The 16,012-nt window shown below is 40.2% G+C and overlaps 1 protein-coding gene across 1 annotated transcript in view; it reads left to right on the top strand.

Annotated features, from left to right (window-relative positions):
• Ush2a (usherin) overlaps positions 1-16,012 on the top strand; it is a 665,632-nt gene that overhangs the window by 186,631 nt on the left and 462,989 nt on the right. Inside the window, exon 19 of the mRNA XM_055609194.1 lies at positions 1,799-1,943. Within this exon, the coding sequence (XP_055465169.1) occupies positions 1,799-1,943 (145 nt within the window). The remainder of the gene's footprint in view (positions 1-1,798; positions 1,944-16,012) is intronic.

Raw genomic sequence — 16,012 nt, 5'->3', positions numbered from 1 at the left:
GATCATCTCCACCTGAGTGGGGAGCAGCCTTACAACTCCACAGAGGAAGGCAATGCAGCCAGTCCTGGTGAGACCTGATAGACTAGGGTCAGATGGAAAAGGAGGAGGACCTCCCCTATCAGTGGACTGGAGGAGGGGCATAGGAGAAGAAGAGGGAGGGAGAGTGGGTTTGGGAGGGGTTGGGGGAAGGGGCTACAGCTGAGATACAAAGTGAATAAACTGTAATTAATAAAAATTAAAAAAACAACTAGTATAATAACATGATTTTAAGTTTAGACAGCTTACTGTAAAAATCAACTATAGTATTGTCACTTAGGGAAATTTATAAATAGTACTGGTTTTGGGTTTTGATCCTTATATTCCATGTTTATCACTGGTGTTTAGACTCAGTGAATTTTACCTATTCTTTTATTCTTAGGTTCATATAATTTTGTAGTCAATCCCTAGGTAAATATTCCTAGTATATTGTGTTGTACTCTGTAGGGAAAATACGTAAGAACTATTTGAAATGTTACTATACTCTGTGAGGATCTTAAGCTGCATGCATTTGTGAAGTATCATTTCCCATGAGAGTCAAGCCTAAAGACTATGTCAGTGATGACATAACATCTTGATAAAATCGAGGATCATGGTGGACACAAGCCATGGGGATGTCACTGATGTGCTTCAGCAGTCTTTTTTTGTAACCTTTCATAGTTACAAAGATTCCAGCTTAATGAAAACTGTGTAGTATAGCAAATACAGCCACGCCATACTCATTGTTATAATCTCCAAGTCTTGTACCATACACAGCTCTGCGTCCTTCGGTTCTACGGCCTTGGCAATGCCACTGACTTACATTGGCAGTACCACAAACATTTGGCTCCTTGCCTTGGGGTGTTAAATAGCCATGGTATCCCTGGGTAGTATAAACATTCAGCTCTTACAATTGTAAAGGGACAAAATCACATATGCAGTCTGGTCCATGGTTGACCAAACCATGAGAACATAATCCATGAGTCCACGGCAGTAGCCCTAAGAAAAATAATTCCATATTCATGATCCTGCCTCTGTGACATTTCCCTCTTAAGTATAATTTGTACCCACAGTCTAAGGAAGCATTTTTGGTTGCTTATGATTGGTTCTAATCATGATAGGATGAATTCTGGGTTGCCTCTTTAACTGTGTGTTTATGGTGATCCTCCCAATCTCCTTTGCTTAAGCCTTTTGCTTTTATTTGAAAATGTATGATGATGACATTTCAAAAAAAAAATGCAACTATCAGTCTAGTTGTATGTGTTTATTTGGATAAGAAAGGTAAGTGAGATTTGACCTAAGTTGATATTCACTCAACATTATTCTTTTTTCCATTACTACTGTGGATTTTTAGAGCAAATGACAGGATGATTTATCCCCATGTCATTGTCCTATGTTCTGCCACCAAGTAGCATGTGGCATCCCCACCCTGCGTTATTATTGGCTTTGTGTGGACTTTGTCATGGTAACAACATCAATGTTGCCATCTTTATCTCTACCATTGGTGACAATAACCATACATCCATGCTGCTTTATGAGGCCATAACTCCGTTTTCTCATTTATCCACTCAGGAACTGCATTATTACCTCATAAAACAGTGTGATTGTACAATTATCAATTAAACCTCAGCTTGTTGAGACTTTTTTTTGGGGGGGGATCTCTTTCCCTAAAGGACCTGGCAATGATTCCCTCCATTTGAATGTGTGGATTTTTTAATACTAAAATTATATGTTGTACATTGATTATTATCTGATTACTATTATTGTTATTTTTGCCTTGAAGCTCCTGCATTCTGCTAAGCCCCAAGACCTGTCTTATGTTGTAAGGGGACTCAAGCCTTACAGGATCTACACCTTCACTGTCTCCCTCTGCAATTCAGTGGGATGTGTGACCAGTGCTTTGGGAGCAGGACAAACTCTTGCAGCGGGTAAGTATGTTCTAATGAATTTGAAGAAATGTTTTCATATTGAAAGTAAATACAGGAATTATGCATTTTGGACTTCATATGTATCTTTTCTATTCTGTGTTGCTCCCTCGGCAGTCCTGAACGCAGTTTATCTTGAGAGTTTTGAAACACAGCAAGGCATGGAGCCAAGGGTTATGAACACAGCAGAAGAGTCCCAAATTAGATATGGAATGAGATGGGCTCCTGTGCTCAGTCTCCAACTTGAACCACAAATATATCCTGGTAGTAGTGAGATGCAGTAGGAGAGATACCATGAGGTCATAGGACATTTCTTCCTTCAATCTTAGCTTCTCAGGGTTCTTCTGCTCCTCTACCATGAGGATATCCAGTGATTTCTAGGTTACGCTGACATTATAGTTTTCATCTCTTTGATAGGCACTTGCTTACCTATTATTTATATTTAATAAGAATCTCCAAGTTTGTACAATGTAATAGGAAACTTGTCACATCTTAGAATGTGGTTTGTATCATTTTTGTTTGCTTTACTGAAAACCAACTAGATTTATACAAAGTTGAATACATATATCACTACCATGTACATATTTCACTAACAGCATTTAGAATGTTTTCAATTGTCAGTGTTCCTGTCAGCTACTCTGCAAGGCTTAGAATCTCCTTATGGATGTGTCTACATGTAGAGAGGTTATGGGATTCCCAGATGAATTATAGGAATTTTATAAACACATATTTAATTATCACCCTACTATCTGCAGGCCTAATTTTATTGTTCCCATTCCCAGTTCTGGGGAAAATAGTTCCGTTCAAATCATGTCACACAATTACTTTTGGTTGTTCCAATTTTCAATTGATGTGCGGGAAATCCAGATTCTATGACAGTGTGGCTTATTGCCTCTGTGACTGAACTCTTTGTGAGTCGAGGTGTTTAATCATCTGTATTTCAGATGTGTAAGTACATTCAAGGAGTTCCTGGTATATTAAACCATGTGGGGTCCCTACTTTTCCTATGAGCCTATTTATTTTCATGAATGCTATGATTCAGCGGTAATAACTGAATAGGAGACTTAGGTCGCTCGGTTGTCAGCAGACGTTTAGGCCGATGGTTGCCCTCTGGGGGAGTGTAGCATGAGGAGTCTAGCACCGAAGCTGTGCAGAGCCGAGACCGCAGCCTCTCAAGCGGCAAAGCAGTGCAAGGTAATCCAGGGCCGCTGGAAACCCAGTGTCACTGCACTCATAGGAACCTCTTGTGTTTGTCCAAACTACACTCAATACCTTTAGTCTAAGGAAACTCTCACGTCTCGGACAAAGCAACCTCTTTAGAGCCATCTCTGAGAAGGCGACTTCTACTTTTCATTTGACTTATGCTTCTTTATGTATTCATTGCGTATATACATGCCTGTGCAACTGCATGCACACACAGCGCATGAGTGGGAGTCAGAGAAAAACTTGCACATCAATTTCTCTTTCCACCATATGGGACTACAGCTTGAACTCAGGCCTTTGGTGGAATGTACCCATAACTGCTGACCTGTCTCCCCAGCCCTGAAAACGTGAGTTATTAAGTGGGCTGGAGTTATCTACCTCCGGCTTCTATTCAGCCGTCTTCTCTTGGAGCTGTTGTCCGCATAACTCGTGTTCCTTCTTATGACATCACTGTTTATCACATCTCTAAGGACATTACATCTGCAGCAGTATTGTCCCTCCCTGCCACAGTGCACCATCTGCACCTCACGGGAGGAAGAGCCTAGTGCTGAGCGGTGCGGTGCACTTTCTGAATGTGTCAGCCCATGTTCCGATAGACACAGCAGATGAAAAGCATCTGGAGTGAGACATGCCTACCTTGGGGACTAGAGAGATCCTGGAGACTAGAGTGCAAAAAGGAAGCGCCTCTCTTGACGTCATTGATAGCATCCCAAAGATCTTGTCTTGTGGCTTGAAGCACTGAGTTTCCACTATACAGGAAGCCCAACCTAGTGTTTTCCACAGCTCCTTCTCAGTCACTAGTGAGTATGTTCCGGGCCACAGGAATGACTGTGAAAACAAGGGAACAAGGCCTCTGAAAGGCCAAAAAATATTTTAAAAAGTATTCGGCCTCCTCATCCTTATTCTTCTTTGTTTCGCTTTATCTATCTATCTATCTATCTATCTATCTATCTATCTATCTATCTATCTACCTACCTACCTACCTATCTATCTATTTATTTTGAGATCCAAGCTTTATTGAGATTTACTAAATAGATAAGATTGACCTCAGACTTGTGGCATCCTTCCTGCCTCTACAGAAAATGCAAACTTGTGCCAGTATGTACTGTTGTTCCCATCCCTAACCATCAAAAAAATGCAAAATAAAACTGTTCAGTGACCCTGTCTCTCTACTTTTTCCCCCTGGGTTTTTTGAGTCAGGGTCTTTCTAAATAGCCCTGGCTGTCCTGGAACTCGCTGTGTAGTCCAGACTGACCTCCAGGTCACAAATTCACCTACCTATGTATGGCTCCTGAGTTCCAGGATTAAATATGTAGACCGCTGAGCCCAGCTCTCTCTGCCTTTTTGTCATAGAGAAATAGAACCTTGAAATATCTCATAATCTCTAAAAGCTACACAGATTTCAGATGTGAATGAATATTAAGCCTTTATACTCTGTTTTTCTTTATTTTATTGTTTTTTTTTCCCTAGATAGAATCTCGTTCTTTAGTTTGGGATGAACTCAGATTTATGATTCTCCTGCCTCCCAAATAAAAGCAAGAATAATCCATATTCATTCTGTGGGATGATGAGCAATTGTTTTCTTTTTGGTGATTATTTCTAATTTGTAAATATATTTAAATGGAAAAAATGAATCAAAATTCAAGGCTTTGAATTTGGGTTTTGCCATTTACTAGCTAAGTTTGCTATTTTTGCACAACTGTGATCAAAACACCTGATATAATGATGTAAAGACACAAAGGTGTATTCGGTGTCAGTGTTAGTGGTTTCAGCCCATGCTTGTTTGGCCCCGTGTGCTAGGACAGAACATGTTGGCCATGGGAATGTTCAAAGGGAGAGGCTATTCACATCATGGTAGACAGGAGGCAACGTGTGAGGAAGGACCAAGGGAAACTTCTGGTCAACCATCAAAGGCACACTCCCTCATCTGTAAGCTTCTAGAAGCTTCCAGAGCAGCATGTAGCAGCGGAAGCTGAGATTTCAGCACATGTGCCGATGGTGGACTTTTTGTGTTTAAACTGTAGCACTGTGAGCTGCGGGCTGTCAGCTGTGAGACCCTGTGTGATGTATGTTCTCTCCATTACTTAGCTTTTCAGTTCATGCATAAGAATAACATATTTTGTATGGTACTTCTAAAGTTCAAAAGATAATGTGTGTAGAAGGCACAAAGAAATATTAACCACAGCAAAATGACCATGAAATTATATTCTTCTTGCAATTGCCAGCTCATGAAACGTCTTTGTTAGCCAATGTCAGCACATACCTTGTCCTATACCATGTGCTGTAAGGGTCTTGGGTGACACCAGAGCGGGGCTTTGTCTTGTAGCTTCAGTCTCAACATCATCATAGCATTTACATAACAATGGAAATCCTCAAAATGAGGCTTATTGTGTAAACAAACTTAAGAAACTCTTAAAGTCTAAAGGATTTTTTTTTCCTTCTCTGAGAAGTAAATCATTCAGGACTATGATGTTCATTTAATATGTAATGGACCCAGGAGCTGAAGAAATGGCTCAGTGATTAAGAGAACACTTGCTGCTCTTCCAGAGGACCCAGGTTCAATTCCCAGCACACACATAGCAGCTCATAACCATCTGTACCTCCAGTTCCAGGAAATCCAATGCCCTCTTTGGCATCTATGGGCAATAACACACAAGTGGCACACAGACTTATATTTAGGCAAAACATCCATACATATAAAATAAGAAAATGAAGTCAAAATATTTGTAAAGCAAAATTAAAAAAAAAAATGTATCCAGATTACAAATTTCAAATGTATTGTTTGTAGTATAAAGTCACTAATGTGCTCCTGAGCACAACATTAATACAATATCTTGCAGACCCTCCAATGAGAAAGCAACCATTGAGTCCTCACCAGTCTGTGGCAATTGAAAGACAGTGCACATAGTGTTTAGATTAAGGAGTTAACATCTAATATACTGGCCTGAGGACATGGTGCTGGGACTCTGAGCTGAAAGAAGCCATAGGAATAGAGCAGAGGGTGAAGTATGGCTTTGGGTTCAGAGGTTAGGGCATCACTTCCCTGGATGCTGCTCTACATGGATTGGTTGACTGATAAAGATGTTTATATCTATCCACTGAGCATAGAAAATGTGCTAGTCCCTATGTTAGAGGTTGGCACTGCTTTAGATATTCCTATGATGAAATCTCTGGTTAAAGAAGACCTCTCTGGCATAGATTCTCAGAGACTATCCCAGTGGGGACTAAGGGACTTTGTCCAATGAGTAGAAGTGAAGACTGACAGATGAAATGGATAGTATTATAGTGAAACCGTCTATGGGTTCACAAGAGGGGAAAATCTGAAGATGACAGTAAATATTTGAGTAGACCAGAGTGTTTCTGTTACATGAAATGGGAAAGATGAACATACGGAGAAAACAAACCCATGTGTTTATGTTTGATTGGTTGGTGAAAACATATCCATGGCAGCTACTGGAAACAGAGCATACAAATCTGGTGCTTAAAATGTTGCTGATTTTATAATACTCTGTAGAGAGAGGGAGAGCTATGGTGCAAATGAATCAGTGAGGCAGAGAAGATGTGAGCTGAAGAAAAGTGTCTGAGTAGTGCATGCAGGAGGGGGAAAGAGTAACAGAGAAGTAAGGGAACAGGGATAAGAGCAGAGAGGGATTCCCAGCTGAAAAGTTCTAAAAGTGGCATGATACCATTAATGGCACATGCTCTCCAGAGGGTAAGAGCAGCATAAAGAGAGGGGAGTTCCCTGCAATGGTCCGAGGTGAAGCTGGGTGTAAAGGGCTGAACAGTAGACGATGGGTTAAGGAAATTCAAGTGGGTCTTTGAAGTATTTAATAAACATTTCAGTTTACCCAGTTTCATTAGCTTCTGTTCAAGCAGGGAATCTGTTCTATTCTGATGGGAAAATTGTTTTAGTGGCTTTTAGGAAACAAAGAGAGCTTAGTATTAGCCATCAGGATGTCAGGACAGGTGACTTCTCATCTGCCAAGAAAAGGAATTGATGCAATGATGGTGGGAAGATGTTTTTCTTCTGTTTTGGTGTAAAGCACACCATTTATAGGTACATTCAGATCACCAAGAAGAAAAATTAGCTCTTATTGGTCTGCAAGCAAAGCTCAGTAGCTGCAGCCTTTGTAAACTCCATGCCTCTTATTTTCAGCAAGTACTTATTTTTCTTTCCGTATTTTTGCTGTAAGATTGAACATATAAGACTCGTGGGTAGGCTGGACATCATAAAAATAAGCAATGCTGAAGCCAAAGCTTTTGTGTAGTCAAGTCTGTATTGGAAAGAAATACAAGTTGACTGTCCACTTTATGAACTTGCTGTGGATTTTCAGGTCATTAACTCCTCTGTCTAAGTGGAGGCCTGCAGGCCTGTCATCCAATAGTCTTGTAGTAGAAAGTCATTTTGACCTTGTTTTTTTTTTTTTTAAACAAACCTACTTTATTCAGAGTTATTAAATGCTTCTACCTCCCTTCCAACCCCTCTACACTGGGTAGGAGGGAAAGGAGGTTAATGGGGACAGGGGTAGGGTCGTAGGTTTCTTTTAAGTTCAATACCAATATCAGTAGTCCAGAGATCTAGAAGTTCAGTAACCAGCAAATTGGCAAACAGTAAATGCAGCAGCAGGATGAACCAGCAGCAAGCAGTCCTCCTCCAAGCAGCCGTGCCTTCTGCCTCTGGGCTGCCACATTTATACCCCTCAGAGTCTTCAGGATTTAACTAATTCTACCGGGCAAGACCACATTCCACACGAGACACTAAACAGTGGACAAGCTAAAATCCCCAACTTGAAATTTTAACAAAAACATGTGTATGCATAATAAACCGAAACATCCACAACAAGTTGCAGAGCCAAACAGGTACTTTAGAAGTCTCGGATCACAGCAGTAATTATCGTCATTGAAATAGTAGTAACAACTTTATTAAAAAAATATGCTGTCTCATGAAAAAGCTTGGGAACCAGATGATTTATTTTAAATATTCTCAGGTTCATCAATAGAATGAGTGGGCATCAACATAAATTCTGTGTTAGTTCTGGGTTTGGTACCTGCACGGGTTCTGAGGATCATAGGTTCTCTGAAGAGCAATGGGGAAAGTTGGAGGTAATGCCTGTGGAACTGCCCCTGTTCATCTGAGGAAGTTACCCAATAGGCTGGACCTTCTTCAAATCCATACTTACAGCTACAAAAGATTACCCTAATCTCCATTGAACTTGATGATGGCTATTGGCTTGCTGTATATAAACAAGAAAAGGCTGCTCACACTCTCTGTATGTCTCCAACATAGTACTTGAAGCTCCTGCCAGAGCAACAAAACAACTAACGGAGATCAATGGGATACAAGTTTGAAGAGAAGAAGTCAGAGTATGCATACTCGCAGATGATATGATAGTTTATATAAGTGACTCAAAAAATTCTACCAGAGAACTCCTACAGCTGATTAGCATCTTCAGCAAGGTGGCTAGATACAAAATTAATTAAACAAAAAAAAAAAAAGAAAGAAAGAGCCTTTGTGTATACAAAAGACAAAGAGGCTGAGAAAAAAAAAATAGGAAAACAACGCCCTTCACAATAGCCTTAAATAAAATAAAGTATCTTGGTGTAACTCTAACCAAGCAAGTGAAAGACTTGTATGACAAGACTTCAAGTCTCTAAAAAAGAAAGAAATTGAAGAAGATAGAAAGATTTCCCATGCTCATGGATCAGTAGGATTAATATAGTAAAAATGGCCATCTTACCAAAGTAATTTATAGATCCAATGCAATTGCCATTAAAATATCAACACATTTTTTTACTCACCTTGAAAGAGCAATTCTCAACTTCATATGAAAAAGCAAAAGTCATTGTATGAAAAAAGAAATAGCAAACACAATTCTGTACAATAAGAGAAATTCTGGAGTTATTCCTGACTTCAAGTTGTACTAAAGAGAAAATAAAAACTGCATGCTATTGGCATAGAAACAGACTGGTTGATCAATGGAATCGAAGCAAAGACCCAGAATAAAGCCATATGCCTACAGATACTTGTTTTCTGACAAAGGAACCAAAAAATACAATGGAAAAAAAAGAAAGTAACTTCAACAATTGGTGCTGGATTAACTGAATGTCTACATGTAGAAAAATGCAAATAGATCCATATTTATCACCCTGCACTAAACTCAAATTCAAGTGAATCAAAGACCTCAAAAGAAAACCAGAAACACTAAGTCTATTATATTAGAAGAGAAAGTGGGAACTAGCCTTGAACTCATGGGTACAGAAGACAACTATACCAACAGCACAGTCTCTAAGATCAACAATTAGTAAATGGGACCTTGTGAAACTAAAAAGCTTCTGTAAGGCAAAGGACACTGTCAATAAAACAAAATGGCAGCCTACAGACTGGGAAAAGATTTTGACCAACCCTACATCTGACAAAGAATTAATATTCAAAATACATAAAGAACTCAAGAAATTAAACACTAACAACCACATTATCCAATTAAAAATGGGTTACAGAGCTAAACAGAATTCTCAATAGAAGAATTTCAAATGACAAAGACGCACTTAAAGAAATGCTCAACATTCTTAGTCATCAGGAAAATGCAAATCAAACTGACTCTCAGATTTTAGCTTACACCTGTCAGAATGGCTGAGATCAAAATCTCAAGTGACAGCACATACTGCTGAAGATGTAGAGAAAGGGGAACACTCCTGCATTGCTGATGGGAGTGCAATTTTGTACAACCACTTTGGGAATCCATCTGGTGGTTTCTCAGAAAATTGGGAATAGTAATACCAGAAAACCCAGCTATACCACTCCTGGGCATTTACCCAAAAGATGCTCTACCATGCCATAAGGATTTGCTCAACTAGATTTATTTCATTGTAGCTTTATTCATAATAGTCAGAAACTGGAAACAACCTAGATGTCCCTCAACTAAAGAATGGATAAAGGAAATATGATATCTTTACATGATGGAATACTACTCAGCTATTAAAAACAAGGACTTCATGAAATTTTCAGGCAAATGGATGGAACTACAAAGGATAATCCTGAATGAGGTAATCCAGACCCAGAAAGACACACATGCTATGTACTCACTTATAATAGGATATTAGAACTATAGTACAGGATAATCATACTACAATTCAGAGACCCAAAGAAGGTAACAAGGAGAGAGGCCCTTGAATCTCAGTCAGATGGGGAAATAGAATAAAGAGTGGAAGTGGATGTAGAGAGGGAACTGGATAGGAGAATGTGTGGGGAGGGAAACCAGGGGAAGGAGCTCAGATGTGGGCAGAGTGGAGAGGGGAGGTAAGAAGACTTGGAGAGAAAACAAAAACCAACGGTGGGGGCATCACTGAGACAAGTTGGAGAGGTGTGACGGGTAGGCTACAGGGGGCATTTGGGGATTTCTCTGGCTGAGCCTCCTAGCAGTGGGGGACATGGAGACTAAGGAGACCAACTTCTAGCCAGGCAGGACTTACCGTGGTGGTGGGGGGCACTGCAAAACCTTCCTCTCAATATCTACCCTGCCTAAAAGATGTGTAGAGATAAAGATAGAGTAGAGAATAAGGGAATGTCCAAGCAATGCCTGGCCCAACCTGAGACCCGCCCCATGGGAGACAGCCAACCCCCAATACCATTAAAGATGCTCTGTTATGTTGACAGACAGGAGCCTAACATAACTGTCCTCTGAGAGGCTCTACCCAAGCAGCTGATTAAATCAGATGCTGAGACTCACAGCTAAGCAATAGGCAGAGCTCTGGGAATCCTGTGGAGAAGAGTGGGAGGGGCGGGGGAAGAGGGGGATAGAAGGGCCTGGATGGAACAAGAACTCCACAAGAAAACCAACAGAGTCACCTAACCAAGACCCACGGAGACTCACAGAGATATAAATTTGACCAAGGCCACCTACACATATGTAATCAAAGGGTAGTTTGATTTTCATGTGGTTCCCTAGTAAGTTGAACAGATGCAGTCTATAGCATGGACTCTGTTGCCTGCCTCCAGTCACTTCCCTCTAGCAGGCAGCCTTGCCTGGCCTTGGTGGATAAGGAGGAACTCAGCCCTCATGCAACTTCACATGTCTGGGTGGGTTGGTGGGGGGCACTCCTTTTTTTTTTTTAAAGACAAGGGGAGGAGAGATGGGGGAAGAGAGTAGGAGGGAGAGACCAAGAGGAGAGGAGGAAGGTGTCTATAATTGGGCTGTAAAGTAAATTTATAAGATAAAAATAAATTTTAAAAAAGTAAAAAAAAAAAAAAAAAAAAAGATTTCCCTTTCCATAGAGGAAATGTGTGAATTTCTACCCTTTCCCAGGCTGTCAGGCTGAAATCTTCCTTTGGGAGATCCATTTCTAAAGGAATGCCACACTATTGCTTTTACCTGTCATTTACCTCCAGACTACAAGCTGAGATGCACTATCTATATTAAGCAAGTAACTAGGGGTGTGGTAAGGTTTCTCCAAGAACCTAAAGTGGAGTGTGGCTCTCCCTTCTCCTGGGTTGAAAACCCACCTTGTTTTCATGCAGAGACATGTCTTTTCATTGTGAATAGGACCCAGCATGATTAAACAAGCACTCTTAATATGTTAATTTATAATTTTAATTACAACAGTCTTGCCTATATAGTCATTAGTGAATACTAATATAAATATTTTTCTACCTTTTTATTCCTAGTGTGTAAGGCAATCACCAGCTCCTTCTCCGAGGTTGCCAGTTTCCGTCTCATAATGCCATCTTTGTCCCTAGTTATGAATGCATTTTGTTCCTTCCTGTCTTGAATAATCCCTCATTAAGCTAGTCACTTTCTGCTCCACGCTAAAAAGGAAAAATTATCATGCAAATGTGGCAGGCCGTATTAAAAAGCATATCACCCGACACTTTTGTCGCTGTCCTTCAGTTGGTTTCCTTTCTTTGAATTTAATTCCATTTGTTGTTAAAAACTACTGACTTGATGTATGGACTCATGAAGCAGAGGCTGCTGCCAAGAAAGTGTGGGGGCAAATCAAAGGCTCTTGGAGAATCTGCAGGGCTGAAATGAATTCGCTTCACCTTTGACAAGAACACTTGAACAGCCCTGGAGTCCTCTGATGATTCAACTTGGCTAATTATCCAATTATTTGTTCAAAAGTGAGGACAGCATTCTGCAGCCAGAGCAGCATAAAGCAGCCTGAGAAACTTGGGAGTGTCTGATGACTGGAGCCCATACAAGGGAACAGTATCCGTGCAGGCTTGGCTTCCTAGGTGCCATCCAGGCTGCCCCTTTACCTCTCCGAAGGGAGATCCTGGCACAGGGAGAACTTTCTGTCTGTTTGTTTTCTCTCTCGGTGAAGATTATTTTTACCCTTGCAAACACCATGTCAAATTGCCAGGGCTCTTAAGCAATATTTAAGTTGTATTTCTCTTGATTAAAAGCTTTTGGTTCAAAGCAATACTTTTTAATTGCCTAATGATATAAGTCAGTTCTTAGGGAAAAAAAAAAAAAACCTGCACATTTAGGAGTTCATTTGCGATATAACTGAAAAATTCATTGCATGGCAGTAAAACAATTTACTGTTAATTACAAGGAGAAGAATTTGCTGTAGCATGCTCACAGATTGCCATGAATCATGCAGCACTCCTAGAGATTTATAACAGATGTGTAAGTGGGATGAATTAGCAGGGTTTAATAACAGAGGCACAAATCATGCAGACTTCAAGGAGCTTTAATTGATATACTAGAATGTGACGGGCATGAATCACTCAGCCATTCAACAGCATTGGAACATATGGTCAGCTCAATATGCTGCATCTTAAATCGGTTGGTGAGTCGTTGCTTGTCCCATATGGTGGGAGCAATATATTTTTCGTGATTAAAAAAAATACATCCATTTTTTTAAGGAAATATGGTTGTGAAGCATGTTTGTTATTGAGCGGGCATCTGAAAGCCAAGCCAACCCGAGTGTTATCTTATTATATATATATTTTTTTGCTAGGATTATTTTTAAACATGGCAGTTTCCCAAAACAAATGAGGGACACTGCATGAAAGACTAGGTCGCCGGAGGTGTTATGGGAAAGAGGTCTGTGCTGTTGGCACACTTGACCCCCAGCAAGCCCATGGAATGCATAGCTGGAGAAGCTCAGGTGTCTGCAAAGCCGTGCGTACTGGGAGAAACAAGACGAAGGTGATGGCTCTTTGGGGGAAGGTTAGGCCTGCCCAACTTGGCATCTACCATGATGAGTTTGATAGGGAATCTTTACTTAGCAGGATAAAAAAACTGCAGTTTGGATAATCCTGTGGCCCCTGATGGAGCAGTTATATGGACCACTCTTATGATTCTTAATCATGCATTACATTCTTTAGGAACATTAAAAATAATCCCTATAGATAATGAAGCTATTGCCATGGCATCAGGTGGAGACAGGTATTCTGGCTGACAACTAACCAGGGGCGTACAAACATACTTTCAATGTAACTGGGTCCTGGCAGCTTTCAAAAAGGCTTTTGCAGCATTAGTAAATGTGTCAGACTTGAAAAAGGAATATTGCAGTCTTAGTCTGTGCTGCCAGGATTTAATGTCAACAATTAAAATTTATTTTGATCCTTACCTAGTGTTTATTACTGTTTGTATACACAACAGACCTCACTAATACAGAGATGCACTAGTAGACAGAATTGCCATCTGTTCCGAGAGAAATGCTGGCATCTGTCTTCGATGCTAAAACTAAAATGATATTATTTCTAACAAAACAAAATTAACTGCTTTTTACTCACCAACTTCACTTTTAAGGAGCAGATGTATCGGAAAGAAAAGGCTGGCTTGTGAAATGCACAATGACCTCAGATACCAGGCCTGCTTTTGGATATGTGGCTTTTATCAGGTTACTGTTGGCCTTTTGGGCATGCAGAAGTCACCTTTATAAAAACAGGATCTTACCTTAGCAGTGTTCTCACTCTGTACCTTCAGCAGACCGTTAAAATAACAACTGAAATATGTAAAACTTGACTGAATTAGAGTCTCGGATCCCTCCAAAATATTTTGACAGATGCACCCTCAAAAATAAAGAAATGAAACAAAGCTACATAGAAAAAAAAATGAATAGGCAAAAAGGCTAGTGAGCAAAGTCTCCATTGGTCCCACAGTGACCCCTTTAGGAAACTACAAACTCTCTTCTCTGCTAGGATATTAAATTTTCTCTCCCTCACTGGCATATATAAAAGATTTATATGCAGCACCCCTCCTATTTTATTTTTGGAAGGCCTAAGTATCTTATTAAGAAAAGGTCTCTTGCTGTTTGAAGCTAAAGAATTCAGAGGACCAAGGACAATGGTAACACCCATTCTGATGTAAGATCACTGGAACACTTTCTGAGATGGACCACCTGGATTCTATATATCACAAAATAATAAATTGTGTCACACCCATGTTTAATGCGTGTACACAGTGCATTAACTGTAACTATAGTACATTTATTTGTGCTGGAGGAGACTTGAAAATGATTAAAAAATCAATACCGTGCTGTCAGACAGGCAAGTGTTACGATACGTTTAAGAAACTAATTGCACAGGACCCATAAAAGCTTCAAGTTTGTGTAGCAAGGATGCCATAATTACAGTCAGAGCAACTACCTCTTATATTAATGGTGGGCTTTAGGGGATGGTGGTGTTGGCTGCCATCTTCACTACTCTGTGTGTAGTTCAGAAATAATGGATACTCTTCTCTCTAGACCTGGACAGTGTTAGTTATGGACAATTGATCTACAGCCAGTTGAAGGTGATGACAGTGTTTAGGAACCAAGTTCATTTGAGGTCTCTGAAAGTCACGCTTGTAGCCTTTCTGTGACATGGCACACATAGAAAGATCGTGTTATATGTGACATTCAGGGTAAAGAAATGATGGCAGAGGGTGAAATGCTAGAGGGCTATGGTCAGCTTCCTTTGTCTAAGGCCCTTTATGCCAGGCACCCCTTTCTATTTTCTAATTGAGAATCACCACTTGGTCCATCTAAACTCAACCATGTCTCTCGGTGAAGACATAACTAAAGAAAAGAGGAATTAAATGATGGATTAGAACATTTCCACTTTATACCCAGTCACATGGTGCTGACTGGGAAACAAGAAGGAAGCAGAAAATATGTATTTTGTTCTCTAGAGTCAGAAAATAGTTGGCCAGTAAGACAGCACGGAGTTATGGCTAGGCTCCTGTGGAGAAGACTTTGCTCCTCTGTACACTGGATGCTGAATGGAGTCACTGCAACCTGGGAATTCTTCTTAGGTCCTGGTCTCACACTGACATGCATGTTCAGGCCTACCAATGCTCAGAAAGTAACATTTCCTGACATGGTTTTAGAGCTTTAAGAAAAAGTCAAAATATTTTTTTTGACAAAGTGCCTAAGGGTGCCCTATGTGAGTCTATAACCCATACAGCCTGGAAACCTATACAACCATGGAAACTCTGCTCAGGTCTGGACTCATAGCAGAAAACAGATGAGATGCGGTCCTCATGAATGACTTACATGTCTTCAGACACAAGGTTTTTAAAACAGTTGCAGAGATTTGACTCAAAAGACCTATGAGTCTGTCTTGCTTAAGACTCCACACTCCATAAATTTTGCAAGTGTAAATTTATTCACTACAATATGCTGTTAATCAGATAATAAGGTAGCGGATACTGCATAAAGGATGTAGATTAGCTGAGCACTTTGGAACATTTTTTTATAAAGTTGTTGAGGAGCTGTGAGTATGAGCACTTACAACAGTAAGTGCAGAACCTGAATTCAGAGCATCAGCACCCATCTGAAGACCCACTAGGGCTCATGTGTGTGTTTGTAACCCCAGTGCTGGAGCGGGAGTAGAAATGAGAGATTTACTAGGGCTTTGGGGGCAGCCATTTAGATTAAAT

This window comes from Psammomys obesus, unplaced genomic scaffold (assembly GCF_907164565.1).
Source record: "Psammomys obesus unplaced genomic scaffold, mPsaObe1.curated_primary_1811, whole genome shotgun sequence".
NCBI lineage: Eukaryota > Metazoa > Chordata > Mammalia > Rodentia > Muridae > Psammomys > Psammomys obesus.
Note: the sequence above shows the minus strand (reverse complement) of the source record. Positions and strands in the feature narration are given on the sequence as shown.